This window comes from Hevea brasiliensis, chromosome 18, assembly GCF_030052815.1.
Source record: "Hevea brasiliensis isolate MT/VB/25A 57/8 chromosome 18, ASM3005281v1, whole genome shotgun sequence".
Lineage (NCBI taxonomy): Eukaryota > Viridiplantae > Streptophyta > Magnoliopsida > Malpighiales > Euphorbiaceae > Hevea > Hevea brasiliensis.
The window spans coordinates 48,477,110-48,491,330 of record NC_079510.1 but is presented as its reverse complement, the minus strand read 5'-3'; the positions used below and the strand labels follow the sequence as shown (position 1 = coordinate 48,491,330).

Here is a 14,221-nt window from a genome sequence, read left to right as displayed (position 1 = left end):
AACCTGCCGAAACTTGCTGATGATGTTGCTTGTCAAGCAGAGTCTTAAGCAAATTCTGCTGAACCTTATGCTTAACCCCAAGCATGACCCATATTACCACATGTCTACCCCACATTTTAAAAAACCCAAAAATTTCCGCCATTTTTATAAAAGCCTCGCTCAAACTCCCGATAAACCTCACCGACTCCCTTCCCACGCCATTTTTTCCTGCAAATTCTTACGGGAAGCTGAAAGGTTTCTTTCTTTTCAATAAGTGGTGGGAACTAAAATGTGGTCTACCCACAAACCCAAACCCAGGAAATCTCGATACTCTGTCCAATCGAAAATGGGTACTCCATCCTCCCTACCCATAAACCCTAACCCCAGTCCCAGTCCGCCACTCCCTCAGTCACCACCACCACAAACGCCGCCGCTCCCTCAATCGCCACCACCTCAGTCGCCACCACTACCCCCAGACCAAACACCAACCCTCATTCCGCCGACTCCCCTCTCGCCGCAAACTGAATCGCAAAATGAAATACCAATTCTCGACACTCATTCCCCAGAACCAATGCCTGAGCCTGCACCTACTCAAACGAAAACTAAAGGCAAAACTCAAAAGGCTGCAGGTAGACGCAAGAAAACCTCTGTCGGAAAACGAAAACGAGTACCCTCTGTTCCTTTCGACCTAAATTGTCCACCTCAACTTTGCTCTGAACCAGTCAGCAAAAGGACTAGGTCTTCCTCGCAAATTCCAGCACCAGCGATCCAAACACCTGTGTCTCAGTCACCCTTGAACTCTCCAGCAGCACCTGCGTCATTTGCTAATGACATAGAGGAGGTAATGTCTCCATTACCTTGGGCTTTTAAGGATATGGATATGAAAAATGCCTATGAGAAATTAGTTTCTAAACCTATTTTGGCAAACAAATATATGGATGAGCAAATTTTAAAAGAATTAGGCATTTATGATTCTGTATTTGCCTATTTGGATGCTATCAGCTGGACTAATTTTTCTAAGATTAGGGAACCAGTGTACAAGGATTTGACCCTGGAATTTTTGAGTTCCTTAAGGCTGAATTTCAAACCAACAGTGCCTGAGCATAAAGATGTAATATATTTTCGATGTGCTGGAATTGATAGGGAGTTAGACATGGATGCTATGAATGCAATTTTGGTTTTCAGGATTCGGGGTATAAAAATATTGAGTGGCAGCAAACTGTTTATGACCCTGTTCAATTCTGGAAAGATATTGCACCTTTTGGGGGTTATTATCGATAGAGGACAGTAAAAGCCTCTGGGATAGTCGATCATGTGTTGAAATACCTCCATAGGTTCTTTTTTACACTGTTTTAGGAAGGGGACACAGTAACAGTATTGTGGGAGCTGGAGACTTATTTTTCTTGTGGTGCATGAAGGAGAGAAAACAAGTAAGCACAGCTCATTTCATAGCTACTCATTGGCACCAAATTGTCACGAAGCATACTAAAGGTAGTATAGTTTTTGGGGGGGTATATAACTGCTATAGCAAACTCATTTAGCTTTGATGCTAGTCTATATAAGTTGCTGCCAGTTTCTGGTGAATCATATATAGACAGCACAATGTTGCTGCACATGGATGTTTGTGAGAAAGTAGGCCATACCTATACTCTGTTAAAGACATCCTAAAGCCACCGTGCAATGAGACCCCACTACCTTTGCACCAGCAGAACCCCAACCAACCACTACCCCACAGTTTTCAGCAGACATTTTGTCCCTCTTAAGATCCTTGGAATCCAGGATAGCAAGTTTCACTGTCCAACCATCTGTTCCCTCACCTGACACCACAGAATTCTTGCTACCTTGAAGAGCTTAGAAGTCAAAATTGATACCATGGGTCAGCAGCAAGTTTACCAAAAGAAGAAGCTCGAAAAGAAACTTAAAAAGAGATTTTTATCTCTTAAAAAGAAACAGAAGCAGCATCAACTTAAAATGTTGGAACTTTACAACAAACTGGCCCAATCTTACAACAATTTATATCATTGGGGCCAAGACATGTTTCAAGAAATGAAAGACCTCACAGAAAATTTGGAAACTGCTTCTGAAGCTTCGGATCACAATGAACCTACTGTAGAACCTGAAGCAGACCCTAGTACAGCAGCAAAGCCTTGACCGCAGAACTTGATCAGTAGCAACAGTTTTAATTTCTATTTTAGGTTTATTTTGTAATCTGTTTATGTTAATTTTCAAACTTTAGTAATAGTTGTAATACTTTGGTAATTAGTTTTTGTGATTATACTTGCACTTCTTTCCTTTAGTTTACTTTATCTTATTTTATTTTTTGCTATGGACATAGTTACTATGTGAATGCTTTTTGGTTTAATTTTAGATTTAACTGTTAGATTTTATTTCTTTACACTTTTTCATTTTCTTGCACATTATTTTTGCACTTTATCTTTTTCTTCAATCCTAATTTTGTTGACATTGATGAGTTGCACAATTTTCTTTGAGCCGCATATGTTTCACATCATTTGGAGGTAACAGCTTACCCTTTTACTATTTATGCTTATGGTATGTTGCCAATGCTTATGCTTTCGCTTTACCCTACGCAACAGGTTAAGCAACATCTTCAGCAATGTAAATTCATACATTTGGGATACTTTTTCACATTTTTCTCTCTAAGCCTTCATTGTTAATATCATTTTGAGCTAATTTTGGAATTCTTGAGCTTATATTAATTTAATCCCCAATTGTATAAATTTCATTAATTAAGTAATTCACACTATTTTGCCCATCTTTGCATTCATTTTAAACATTGAGGACAATGTTTCATTTGAGTTTGGGGGTGAGGGCAAAATTTTTGCAAAATTTTTCAAATTTTCATTCATTCATTCATTTATTGCATTTCATTCATCCATATATAGATAATTCATACACTTATATATAAACCTCACACATGTCTATACCCATATACATACATTTGCATATAGTTTTCATATAGATTACACTTAGTTTTAATTCAATTTATGCATTCATTTTAGGATCATGCATATCATAAAAATAATTTTTTTTACCTTGTCCTTAGAGGATTGAGAATTACTTTGAAGAGCAATTAAGCTTACTTTTAGAAGGGTTTGATGGATTGAAAGTTCTAGATAGGTGCAAAGTTATTAGATTCTTGCTTTAGTTTATATCTTCTTAGCCAAGGGCCACCCAATCAATTGCATTGATTTTGAGTGCCTAGAGAAAACTCTAAGGTAAGAAATAGCTAATTGATGTCTCACCAATCCTAGAACAATCTTCCTAAACCTTTCAAGGCGAAATCATAGCATGCACTTGAAAAAGAAATGATCTAGGCATTCTTTGAATTTTAAATCTATATTTTAGCCTTAACCAACCTCACTTCAAAATTTCCCTTTGGAACCAATTTAAACCTATATTTATCCCTCTTATTCCTTTGGAACCCACATTACTACCTAGCCATAAACCCAAACACTTACCTACCCTCTATGAGAATAATCCTTTGAGTGATAGATACACATAAAAAAATAGATAGAAAAAAAAATATATATGACAATTAGTTGGGAGAAGTGACTAAAATAAAAAAAGCTAGCAAATTCAATTATGGTATGTAAAGTAATTCACCACTCAAGTACATAAAGAAATGAGTTTGGGGGTGAATTGAAAGGGACAATTGTAATTCAAATTCAATATTATTTATGTAGTCCCTCTAAAAGCTTCAAAATTATATGCTAGCATTGGTGAATAGTTATAAAGTTCCTTCTCCCAAATGATTCAAAAAAAAAATAATAATAATAATTTGTGTGTCTTGATCTTTTAATAATTTGATTATTCTCATATTTTGTTACCCTTATCCCTTTCTTGTTAGCCACATTATCACCCCTTAGCCCCGCTACAACCCTTGAAAGTCCTTTTGATCTTTTGATGGTGTTTTGCTACATTAGTGGAGATTGGAATAGGAGAATTGCCTATGGGATTAGGATATCATTAATCCATTCATTTACTTCCATTATTATTTGAGACACTTTAGTTTATGGATTACCCTATAGTCTATTTAGGCACGATTATTCCTTGTGATTGATTGGTTTGGGCTTGATAATATGGATAGTTGACCCAAGACTAAGCGGTGATAAGTTTGGTAAGGATTGAATTCTTTGCATCTTGAAAGTGGGTATATGGTTTGTTGGTGGCTAAAAGTAAGTTTGAGAGTTTGGATAAGTAATTTTCATAAATTTAAGGTAAGGTACCCCAAATTGCATTAATTGTTTTAATTTGCTTGAGGACAAGCAAATGTTTGAGTTTGGGGGAATTTGTTACACTCATTTCATATAGGCATTTTAGGGTAGTTTTGCATCCATTTTGTCCTCATATTTTAGTGTATTTTATGTTTTTAGCTTTATTTTATTTTATTTGTTAACTTTAGATACTTTATATTTGATTTTTGTAATTTTATTGTTTTTGATAGGATTTTGTGGCAAATCGAAGATCAATGAGTGCAATAGGAAGTGATTTGAAGAGATTTGGAGTTCTTTAAGCATGGAGGAAAGTTAAAGAAATCAAGCCTTGAAAGAGCAAACCAGCCGAAATTTGCTTGAGGCTTTGCTTAAGATCATGCTTAGGGTAAAGCGGCAGTGCTTAAGGAGCAGCACAAGTCAAGCAGGAGCAGAAAAGTCCATTTTACTCTAAGTCTGCCGAGATTTGCTGAAGGTCTGCTTAACCTTAAGCAGGCAGTGCGACCAGAAGCTGAAATTTGCTAAGAAGCTGCTTAGGGTTAAGCCGAACCCTAAGCAGACTGCCCAGAACGTGAAAGATGCTGCTGACTTGGATAATTTTACACCTCATTTCCTATCCACTCCTTGGCTCTTATTTACTTTTAGGGCAACTTTTTGGGACGATAAAAATTCATCATTTCCTTATTTTTGCCACAAGAGGAAAGGGAGAAAAGACAAAGAGGAAAGAAAATTTAATAGAGGAAGAGGAGGAGACGCCATTCTTTTTAGGGAGGAGCTGCTGCACCAGTTCTGGAGCTCCAGAAACCAGAGATTTTGGTTCTTCTACCTAGGTTTTTCTATTTTAGTCCTTTTATCATGTTTTTCTCTACTTTTCCATCAATCTTTCTTGTAAATACCATCATGAATGAGTAATCTCTTTAGATTTCAGAGTTGGGAAACATGTTTTAGATTAATTTGTGGATTTGGACTGGGTATTTCCTTATTTTACATAAATATGAGTTTTGATTCCTTCCTTGTGTGCTTGATTTACTTGCCTAATGTTGGTTATTGTATTAATCTTTGATTGAAGGACCGAAAGGTGAAAGTCATTGATAGATAACCAAGGATTGAAACTTAAAATAACCTAGATTTAGAAATAAACTAGGATTTTAAGAGGAATTAATTATTGGTTACAAAACTTAATGGGTTTTAAAGTAATCAAATAACATACGAAAGTAGGTTTGGTTATTTTAGAACACACTTTGGTTTGCTTGAAAAAGATATCAAAGGAATTTAGAATCAATTTCCTTCAAACTCTATTTTTTCCCTAAAATTGGAATGCCCAAGACAAATCCCAATTAATTTATGCATAAACCCCAACTCTGGAATCACTTTTACCATAATTAGACTTTCATTTAAATTACCCATTGTTAATTTAGTTTAATTGCGAACTAGAATTATAATTTATTTGTTTGCTCCTTACCCATTTCAATTAGATTAATCAATTTACCTTGCTCATTTACATTTACCATTTATTCATTAATCATTAGCCCAAATAATCGCTTCATTCATAGTTTGGTAATCAAACAGCAAATCCTCGTGGGAACGATACTTGATTCATCACTTTATTACTTGAGACGACCCGTATACTTGCGGATTAGTCACATCACACATTATATCCACACAACAAATTACTTCCGAAAAGAGCCAAGTTAAACTTAGATCTAACTTCTGATAAGAGGAGGATCTAAGCATGTGTACGTACCATGGTAATCAAAACAAAGCTAACTCCAGTGTCTCCTCAACAAATGATGGATGGATAATAACCAAATCAAGCATCTATAGTGAGATATAAAATAACCTCATAAATTTTATTATTCTTTTTGTGAGCATAAAATTCATAATACAATTCAATTCAATGTCAATTCCAATATCCAATAATTTTTATGCCCATCAGAATTCAAAATATATTTTATCCATTTCCCATGTAACCATATTCCAATAATAATTTTTCATAGCAAAATTCTTTTCAATCCATAATAACAATAAAGTCATAATTTAACCATTTTCCAAAACTAAACTCATTCATAATGTGACACATTTTCATAATTGTTGAAATAAGTTCAATGCTTAAGAAACATAATACATAAAGAAAATAAACTCATTTAATTAAAGGAAATATGCAAAATATTATAAATGGAAAACTAGTTGTGCACAAACCTCTTTTGTTGACTCAATTTACTCCAATTTTCATTTTTCCTTCGAAGATCCTTTTCCAACTGAAACACATAATTTAAAGTGCTTCAGTATTCATTCTTTGCCGACTTATCCTACTCATTACGGTTCTTAAATTAGGCCCTCTACATTTTTGTGTATGGTGACACTATTCATGATACTATTTAAGTCAAAATATTGACTTTTTCATACTTAAAGGGTATGTTAATTCTAATGACACCCACTTACCACATTTTGAGTGTCAAATTGGTTGGCATTGGTTGCCATTTCAATTTCTAAGCTTCCTAAGAGACATTGTAAATTTTTAATTTTGGGTCATTATTTTCTACTGTTTCATTGGTCTAGTTACTGTAGGAATTTGGCTAAATGTCATTCATCAAAGTTGTTCCTTATTGTCTTAGCTTTAATTCCTTTTTTAAATCACTTCATTTAGAGTTTTGTAGCTCAATTTGTGCCTATTTTTCTAAGGCTGGTCGGATTGGTTACAATCCAAAATTCTGAGCACAATTCTGGTTCTGACAGTTTTAGTGTACCGACTACAGCTCACTTTCAAATGGGTTATGATCAGAATTTAGGTTTGTGTTCTTCATAAAAGTTGTAGCGCTATGTCTCAGTTTTCCATCGGTATAAAATTCAGGTCATTTGGATCTTCCTACACCAAGTTATGGCCAAATGAACAAACACTGTTTATTTGATCATATTTGTACAGTGGCAGTGTGCCAATTCCGTGTTTAATCTAATTGTTTACTAACTTAGAGTCATTTTCAGGGTAGGGTTTCTGCATGAAAATGGTGGCATTATGTGTCTACTTTCATTTTCAATTGGCCTCACACCAATTGGAGTGGCAGATTTACAGTTTTAGTCCTTGAAGTGGACTAAGGTCAGGCTGTCCAGAATTGAACTCCTACCAATCTGAATTTGACTTCACTTCTCAACATTCAAACACATCCTAATTGATCCCAATTGACCATTTTGAGTCCCAATTAAGTCAATTTAGTTCAATTTCAAAAATCTCTAATTTTTCCCTAATTTTCCCTAATTCAAGAACCCTAATTTCTCAATTTTCTCAATTTATGAAATTTACACATACACATCATCTGTCCATTATCAATTCACTAAAAATTTATGTTTAATTTAACTAAGCACCATCGATTCCACTTATCCCTAGCATGACCGAAATTCATGGGATTTCTTTACTTACATAATTGTTTCAATTTTTCATCAAATTTTAACTTAATTCAAGTGTAAGAGCATGAATTTAAAGAGAAAATAAGTGATTGAAAACTAACCTCTTTGGAATTACCTTGATTCCTCAATTTCTTCTTCTTCTTCCTTCAATCTTCTTCTTGAGGTCCAATTTGAAGGTTTCTACAACTCTCGTAAGAATTTTATGAGGTAATTTAGGGTCGTAAAAGCTCAAAGTGAGCTTTAATATAGGAAGACAAAGAAAAAATGAAAGAGAATGGAGAGAGAAGGTGGCGGCACCACTTGAGGAAGAAGACCAAAATTGGTTTTTCTTTTTTTTTATTTTTATGTATTTATCCTATTTTTGACTTGGTCAAAAATATAATTAAATGGAAATTATTTTTATGATCATGCATGATGTCATGGAAGTGATGTCATTAATCCTTATTTTCTTTTCTTTTCTTTTCCCTTTATTTTTCCTCACTTCTTCAATTTAATTATATATTTCACAATTTTAATTTCTCACATTTTATTGGACAGTTAGGTCATGAGTCACCTCTAGGGGTGAATTGATCAATTTGCCTATCGCCGGTCTGATCCGGTTTGCCAATAATTCAGTATTTCTTGCAGAACTGTGACCTAATTATTTGATCTGGTTCTCTATATTTTTCTGTGATTTTTACATTTTTTCTAGCTTCGCAATTTTTCTTAGGACTGCTGTGTCATAATGTCCCGTACGAAATTAGGATTTTAACTGATCACGCAATCACTTCTCGGTGCGGTCACCCATCGCTGTGACCCCCGGCTTATTTAATTTTTTATATTCTATTTTTCTGATATGTATGTAATCACTATTAATTTTTGTTCAAGACTTTTCTAGGTGACTTAAATATGATTCTAATTCTTTTAATTATTTAGAACAACACTAATCACCGAAACAGTGATTTGCACAGGACTATGCATATAGGGGGGTTACACAAAGTGAGAAGCAACTTTCTGGTGGAAATGCACGAGCATGTAATCTTTGCATTTGGTAGTTTGAAAAGAACGGACAAGTAAGACTTCACAATTCTTTTTAATAATTCTACTTGCACATATAGTCTGAACAACTAATTTTTTGTAAGTACTAGCAAGCAACTTGTGCATTAAAGAAACACAGCATGGATTTCTGCGAAATACCTCTTATTCTTAGTTATTTTTCACATTACATATTTAGGCACCTCTTTTGTTTTTCAACCACCTTTCGTTTCAAGTGTCACAAAGTTTGAAAGTTTTATTCCATGTTATGATGCAAAACATGGAGATTTTGCGTATCGGAAAAGAAGCAATATTTACAGCAGCAACTATTCTCTCAACAAAGTCATAGGAACTCATGTCTGACAGATGCAGGTAACATGATTAAACTATTAATGCATGTGTTTGTTTCTGCAAGGTGCTTATAAAGTTTTCTGTATTACATTTGTTAGTGTAGTTGCTGATCTCATCATTACCCTTGAATGCAATTTTCTTTTATCCAATAGTTGAGCTGCATGATAGGCTGTGTTTACCCTTAGATTCAGAATTTATGTAGGTAAGGTCACTGGTCCATTGCAATCCCTTTTGTTATCTGGGTAAGGTCGCTGGTTCATTGCTGTACTTTTCTGCCCAGGACTTGACGTGGATGACAGATTAAGTAAAACCTTTTTGCTTAATTCTGTTTCATTATTCCACATGCTCCACTGGGCCAAATAATAAGATCATTGTTGCTTTCAAGTTCAAAAAAAAATTTGTGGCGTATGTGTGCTTGTAAAATTATAGTATATGAAATCAGCACGAATTAGAAAGCTTTTAAGTTTAAAGCACTATTTTTGAAATGGCATTAGAAGAACTATATCTTATTTATTCTTTAATCATGCCAATGCATGTAACTACCCCATCAAGGGAAAGGAGTTGTATATCTGTGGTATGGGATTGTTCCCCAAAAACGATGGAGTGTGGTCTGTCATGTTCACAGAAATGAGAGCTAGTAATAGCATTCAATCTACCTTTGTGGGGAGAAAAAAAAAAGATCTTTTTTTTTTTCCAAATATTGTTTTGCTAAATTTGTATCACTGTGCTTGCATTCACAAGCGCCTTTCCTACAAATCTCAAGCATCAAATACAATGAGAAAACCCCAAAACACCTAACAACAGTTTTTTTCCCGTGAAAAATGATAGGAAAAACAAATATATCAAGCTCGAATTGTATCTATGATGCATGTAGGCGACAATCTTTCCTCTTCTCTCCATGTCTTCTTCCCCTTTTGATTCCAATAGAACCCATTTTATCCATTGCTAGTGAAAATGCTTGGAAGAATTTCTGCTTATCCTTCCCTAGCTGCTGAACTAGGGTCTTGGTCCGTGGGTCCAAAAACAGAGCTTGGTCAGATGCCAACAAACCCAATTTAGCCTCCAAGTTTCCATAATAGGCATGATCAAACAAGAAAGGAGTAGTAACATCAAATGGTGCTACAATATCTGCATTTCCACCAAATTCTGGGCATGACATTTTCAGTGCCTTGAGGAGCCTTGGGTCAATTACAGGGTCAGGCTGCTTGGTGCCTTTATAATTGTAAAGGCGGCTAATAAATTGCTTACAATGGGCAAATCCAATTGTATGTGCACCTGAAAGCACCACTAGGTCTTCTAGTGTTAATCCTTTGGAGTTAAAAAGCTTCAATAGTTGATCAGTTGTTGAATTTGCACGAGGGAGATTATAAGGCACCCTTGATGCCTTTGATATTTTTCCATCCCATCTCCCTTTCTTCACTTGGTAATAAGGTCCCCCTGCCTGTGCCATGTATATGTATCATATCAAATTACAACACTCCATTGTTACATTGTAGTATTATTGAGCAAAAAAACAAAAAAAAGGGAGAACCCAGAGAAAGACTTGCCTATAACATGAAGTGTTTTGTACCCATTAACCCATGTTGCGCTTGTATTGATTTATTGTAATATGATATCTATTGTAATTAAGAATTTTTAAAGACTAATGCATTTTAGTTTAATGGTGTTAGTATCATATTTAAGTTCTATTTAAAACCAAATTGTATAAAAAAACTATAAATTTATTTTTTTTAATATATGATAATAACAACAAAATTTAGAAGTAGATAGCATAGAAAATCCGATTTGAGATAACTAAAATCATACAACACAAATCAAAGAACTTCAACTAAAATCAAATGGGTTATAGTCCATTAATTTTTTTAAAAAAATAAAAAAAGCATAAAATTCAACTGTAGATCTTTGTTTCAGAACAATCTAAGACAAACGTCCATGTTCTTGTCTCACTTGTACTCTCATCATGTTACCGATGAATGCGGCATTTGGTGTTTCAATGTCCTAGCCCTAATTTTTCAAGGCCGAATTGATTAATCTTGACATTCATAGAGAAGTTCATTCTATAAACAAGGACAAATTACCAGCACACTGACCTAGCTGTTCAAATCACATATGTCATTATAAACAACAAATGGGGAACATGGAAATATGTTTGTTTTTTTGTACTTTCTCGTTCTCCTAGAAGGGTGTGTTGAGTTATAAATACTTGTTAAAAATGACAAAATCAATCTTCCTCTCCACCTTTCTACTTTGGAAGCATATTATGAGCACTGCAACATATAATCTTACCTACAGATAAGAGAGGGAAACTAAAATGTCCTTTTTTGATTTGTTCATATCAAAAGACTAGCACTATAAATTGGACTTTTGTAGGATCAAGTTACCATTAATTTTCCACATTTGTTAGGCAGTTTTACTAAAGTTTCCTTTTAGATGTGTTGGGAAGTGCTATATGTAAATGGTGGGATTGCAATATTAAAATGAGTAATTACTTATACAAGTCTAGATTAAAATGAACTAATATATTATTTATTCAACACTCTCTTCGAACCTAACAAAAGGATTAAAAGGTAAAAGACATTTTCTCTCTCACAATCATATGGATTTAATATGAGAAGTCACTTTTTCGTGAGAGAGAAAACTATTTTCATGTGCTCTGAGAATATTCTATAATCTTAAAAGGATATCATTAAGTCAAGAATGATGTTAAGTTTAATTTAAAGATATTGAAATTCTCTATGAAATTTCGAATTCAAGTTGAAACAAATGAAAATATAGATGATTAAAGTTTGAAGAAAAAGATAGTAAATTTAAGGAGTAAGAAGAAGTTAGGGGCATACCAGGTGGATATAATCTCTTGCTGCAATTGCAAGAATATCTGCGCAAGAGACAATACCAGGGCATTTGCTCTCAACCAAGGCCTTAGCTTTCCTAATGCTTTCAAATCCTTCCACTCTCAAGTTCTTATTATCCTCTGCATCCTTCTCTGCCAACTCTGTGCCTCCAGGCTTTGTTGATATCATTATTGAAGCATCACAGCCCTTCAATAATATTTGCACATATACTTTCAGGATCAATTAAAACGCAAACCCAAAAATAATTAAAATGGCATTGTAGAATTTGCTTGAAATGCATGTGAGGAAAATTTGGCTAAAATGCGTATGCATGCATGGAAAAATAATGAATAGTATTGTGGAATTTAGATTATTACTTCTACAAAGCAGTCATGGAAGAATAGGCGAATGGTGGCTGGCCCTGAAACTGGCGTTTCTTTAAACTGTTGGGAAGTGACTGAACCAACAAGTTGCTCAAGTTGAGGGCAGGTTTTTGTATAGTAGTTAACGGAGAGTTGGTGTGGAGGGCGAGTAGTATTGGTGGTTTTGGCTAGAGAAATTGGCAAGAAAATGAGCAAACAAGTGAAAACAAAAGACAGTGAGAGAAGGCGAGGAGAAGAAGAAGAAGAAGAAGAAGAAGAAGAAGAAGAGGAGGAGGAGGTTGGAGCAGGCATGTTTGGTGTATATGTTGAAGTTTAGGACAAAGAAATTAATGGTAGTGGAAAATATAAAAGTGAAGAGCACAGAAGTAGAAGTTTTTATTTTTTGGGACAGATAGCCATGTAGAAAATATATATATATATATATATATATATATATATATATATATATATATATATATATATATATATGGAGAATCAACACCCGTGAAGGCCAATACCTATACATAAAGCTGGTAGATATGGAAAAATAAAAGAATGCCCTTCAAATCTTGCTCGCCTGATTCAAATTCCAGAGTCTTCGCATTCTTGGGCAATTCAAAATTTGGGAGTTTTAGCTAATAGTTTTGAACTTACAAAATTAGCATGAATAATACAGTCACAAGAACATATGGAATGGAATCACTAATCATTCTTCATTGAAGACTTAATTATTGTTACTTTTGTCTTCTACAAGTGAGACAAATCACTATCTATCACTTCTCAATATTTCTTTCTTTATTTTTTTTTCTATGCAATCATTCTTGTGTCTAAAGATTTGCTTAATTACATATTGACCTTAGAAAGGAATTTAAAATTTTGGGAGTTAGATTTTGTGAGATAACCTAAAGACTACAAGTAAACAGTATTAGTAGAGTTGACTAAAGTGTTGGTTTGGACGGATTCTAAATTAAAATCAATGATTCTTATTCAAAATTTATGGGAGGGTCCTCCCAATTTCTATTAAATTTTAGTTTTGATTAAATTCAACGGTTGAAATTTTTTAATTTTAATTTTTTTAATTGGATTTTGAGCTAAAATTGAATCGATTAGTTTAAATTTAAATTAAGATTGATTTTGATAAATTTTAATCTAATTCGATTTAAAATTAAATCAGTTTGATTCTCAGATGATTTTAATTCCAAGCCGTCCCTTTGCTAGGTTTAAGTCTAGGGGATATTTACATCAAGCTGGCCAGAACACAACAGGTTACCCATGGCTATGAAATAGTTTTGTTACTAGTGGCTAGTGCTATATGCAACGAAGGTAGCCAGCAGATGCTAGTGGTAGTGAGTAGTGACCATAAAATGAAAAGTTTGGTATATAACTGATCACTTTTTGTGATTTATAAGCTATAATTCAATTAAGAATTTAAATTTTAATAATAATAAAAAAAAAAACTTATTGTAGATAAAGTGAGTCCCACTTCTCAAGCAAAGGTAAGTTCTTAAATGCAGGGCATGTGCAAAGAGGAGGGACCTCAATTCACCCAGAAGAAAGAAGAAGAACATGAAGAATCCTTTTGAGACCATTGGTTCTGTTGTCTAGAATAAAAACAATCAGTGGGAAGTTACCTTTGCTTCTCAGTTGTGTCTTCAATAGAGCAGAGGCTTTTCTTGCGTGATTGCAGTAAAAGCTGCATGGGCACTCAAATATTATTACTTCTCATTCCAGTGGGCAGCCATTTTTAAATGGTAGAGAAGTTAAAGTAACACGCGACTCAGCAGCACAAACATTGCCAAAAAGTTAATTCTCAGTGCCCACCCACTCCGGTTGATGAGTTAATAGAGTGACCTCTTGCTTGTGACATATGTTAAATGGCCTGGGATGCCAAGCTCAAGCCGAGATAAAACAAAATAAAGCACTCAAATGTCAAAATAATGGATAAAATAATGTAAAAGGCTACACAAGTACAACCATTGAAGAAGACAATAGCAACTGCCAACTGATCACCTCAGAACTGCTTTTCTCTGACATTTTAACTTGGGGAATG

At 34.3% G+C, this 14,221-nt stretch overlaps 2 protein-coding genes across 2 annotated transcripts; one reads left to right on the top strand and one right to left on the bottom strand.

Moving 5' to 3' along the window:
• Nucleotides 1-325: 325 nt before the first annotated feature.
• Nucleotides 326-1,260, top strand: LOC131175907 (proline-rich receptor-like protein kinase PERK2). The gene is made up of 2 exons (XM_058140600.1): nt 326-820; nt 1,165-1,260. Exons 1-2 carry the CDS (start codon nt 326-328, stop codon nt 1,258-1,260), a joined length of 591 nt encoding a protein of 196 aa, XP_057996583.1.
• Nucleotides 1,261-9,646: 8,386 nt separating this feature from the next.
• LOC110673631 (peroxidase 19-like) lies at nt 9,647-12,559 on the bottom strand. The gene is made up of 3 exons (XM_021836765.2): nt 12,187-12,559; nt 11,816-12,016; nt 9,647-10,419 (listed from the first exon to the last, which is right to left on the bottom strand). The coding sequence occupies exons 1-3, from the start codon at nt 12,481-12,483 to the stop codon at nt 9,838-9,840; spliced, it is 1,080 nt and encodes a 359-aa protein (XP_021692457.2). The 5' UTR covers nt 12,484-12,559; the 3' UTR covers nt 9,647-9,837.
• Nucleotides 12,560-14,221: the final 1,662 nt, after the last annotated feature.